At 31.9% G+C, this 1,213-nt stretch overlaps 1 protein-coding gene across 1 annotated transcript; it reads left to right on the forward strand.

Annotated features, from left to right (window-relative positions):
• The first annotated feature begins 567 nt into the window (after positions 1-567).
• LOC108370108 (putative uncharacterized protein DDB_G0277445) lies at positions 568-1,007 on the forward strand. The gene is made up of 2 exons (XM_017625371.1): positions 568-710; positions 779-1,007. The coding sequence occupies exons 1-2, from the start codon at positions 568-570 to the stop codon at positions 1,005-1,007; spliced, it is 372 nt and encodes a 123-aa protein (XP_017480860.1).
• The last annotated feature ends 206 nt before the right edge of the window (positions 1,008-1,213 follow it).

The following is a 1,213-nucleotide window of genomic DNA, read 5'->3' on the forward strand; positions in this document are numbered from 1 at the left end:
TTGCCGTCATCATCATCCATGGCTAGGGTGACACTACTTTGTGAATGCGGGCGTGTCGAAATACAGTATATTCTATTCGCGAAAACTTGAATTAAATTCAAAATTTTTAATCCTAAAAATATTGATGAATATCGGTATCGATAAGGACTACGATGACGATAATTATAACAACAACGATAACAATAACGATTTCTGTAACGATTACGATATCGATTGCGATTACGATATCGGTAAAAATTACGATATGGACAACAAATACGATATCGATAAAGACTACGATAACGATAATTACAATAGAAATCGTAAAAATAACGTCTGCGATTACGATTATGTTATCGATAATGATTACGATATCGAAAACGATTACGATGCCGATAAAGATTACCATATCGAACACGAAATCGATAAAAATATTTATAAAGAACTACGATAACAATAACGTTTGCGATTGCAATTACGGTAAATAATTAGATATCGATGATTACTACGTTAATGATTACGATAATTTCAATAACAAGAATAGCCATAACAATTTCTACTAAAATTACTATATCGATAAAGATTACGATGTCGAATACGACAACGATAATTATAATAACAACGATAAAAATAAATTTTGCGTTTACGATTAAGATAAAGGTTAACGATAATTATAATAACAACGATAACAATAACAATTGCGATAACGGTTTGAATGTGATAACAATAGCGTTTTCTATTACGATTACGATATCAATAGAGACCACTATAACTATAATTACAATATCAACAATAACAGTAATGCTTGCCTTTACGAATACGTTTACGATAACAAATACGATATCAATAAGGACTACGATAACGATAACCACAACAGCAACGACACCAATAACTACTGCGATTACGATTGCAATGTGGGTAAGAATTACAGTTTCGATATCGATAACGAAAATTATATCAATAAGCACAACAATAATGATAACGATATCGAATTCGACATTCATTTACTCGAGCGAGAGAATATTTAGTAATACATTTACGACGCATCTCCATTTATATTCATAGCTGTAGATGAAAATAGTGCCCTCCTCGATTGTCCTGCCTTTTCTCTATTTCCTTCAAGTAGACAACTCGCCTTATAAGTATCCAATGAAATCCAATAGCTTATTTGGTGACATCAAGTACATAGGTTTTTTACTCCAGGCTTAATTACGTCCGGGTTATTTCTCCCGTT

This window comes from Rhagoletis zephyria, unplaced genomic scaffold (genome assembly GCF_001687245.7).
Source record: "Rhagoletis zephyria isolate East Lansing unplaced genomic scaffold, Rhagoletis_zephyria_1.1 Rzeph_scaffold_04015, whole genome shotgun sequence".
NCBI classification, from domain to species: Eukaryota; Metazoa; Arthropoda; class Insecta; order Diptera; family Tephritidae; genus Rhagoletis; species Rhagoletis zephyria.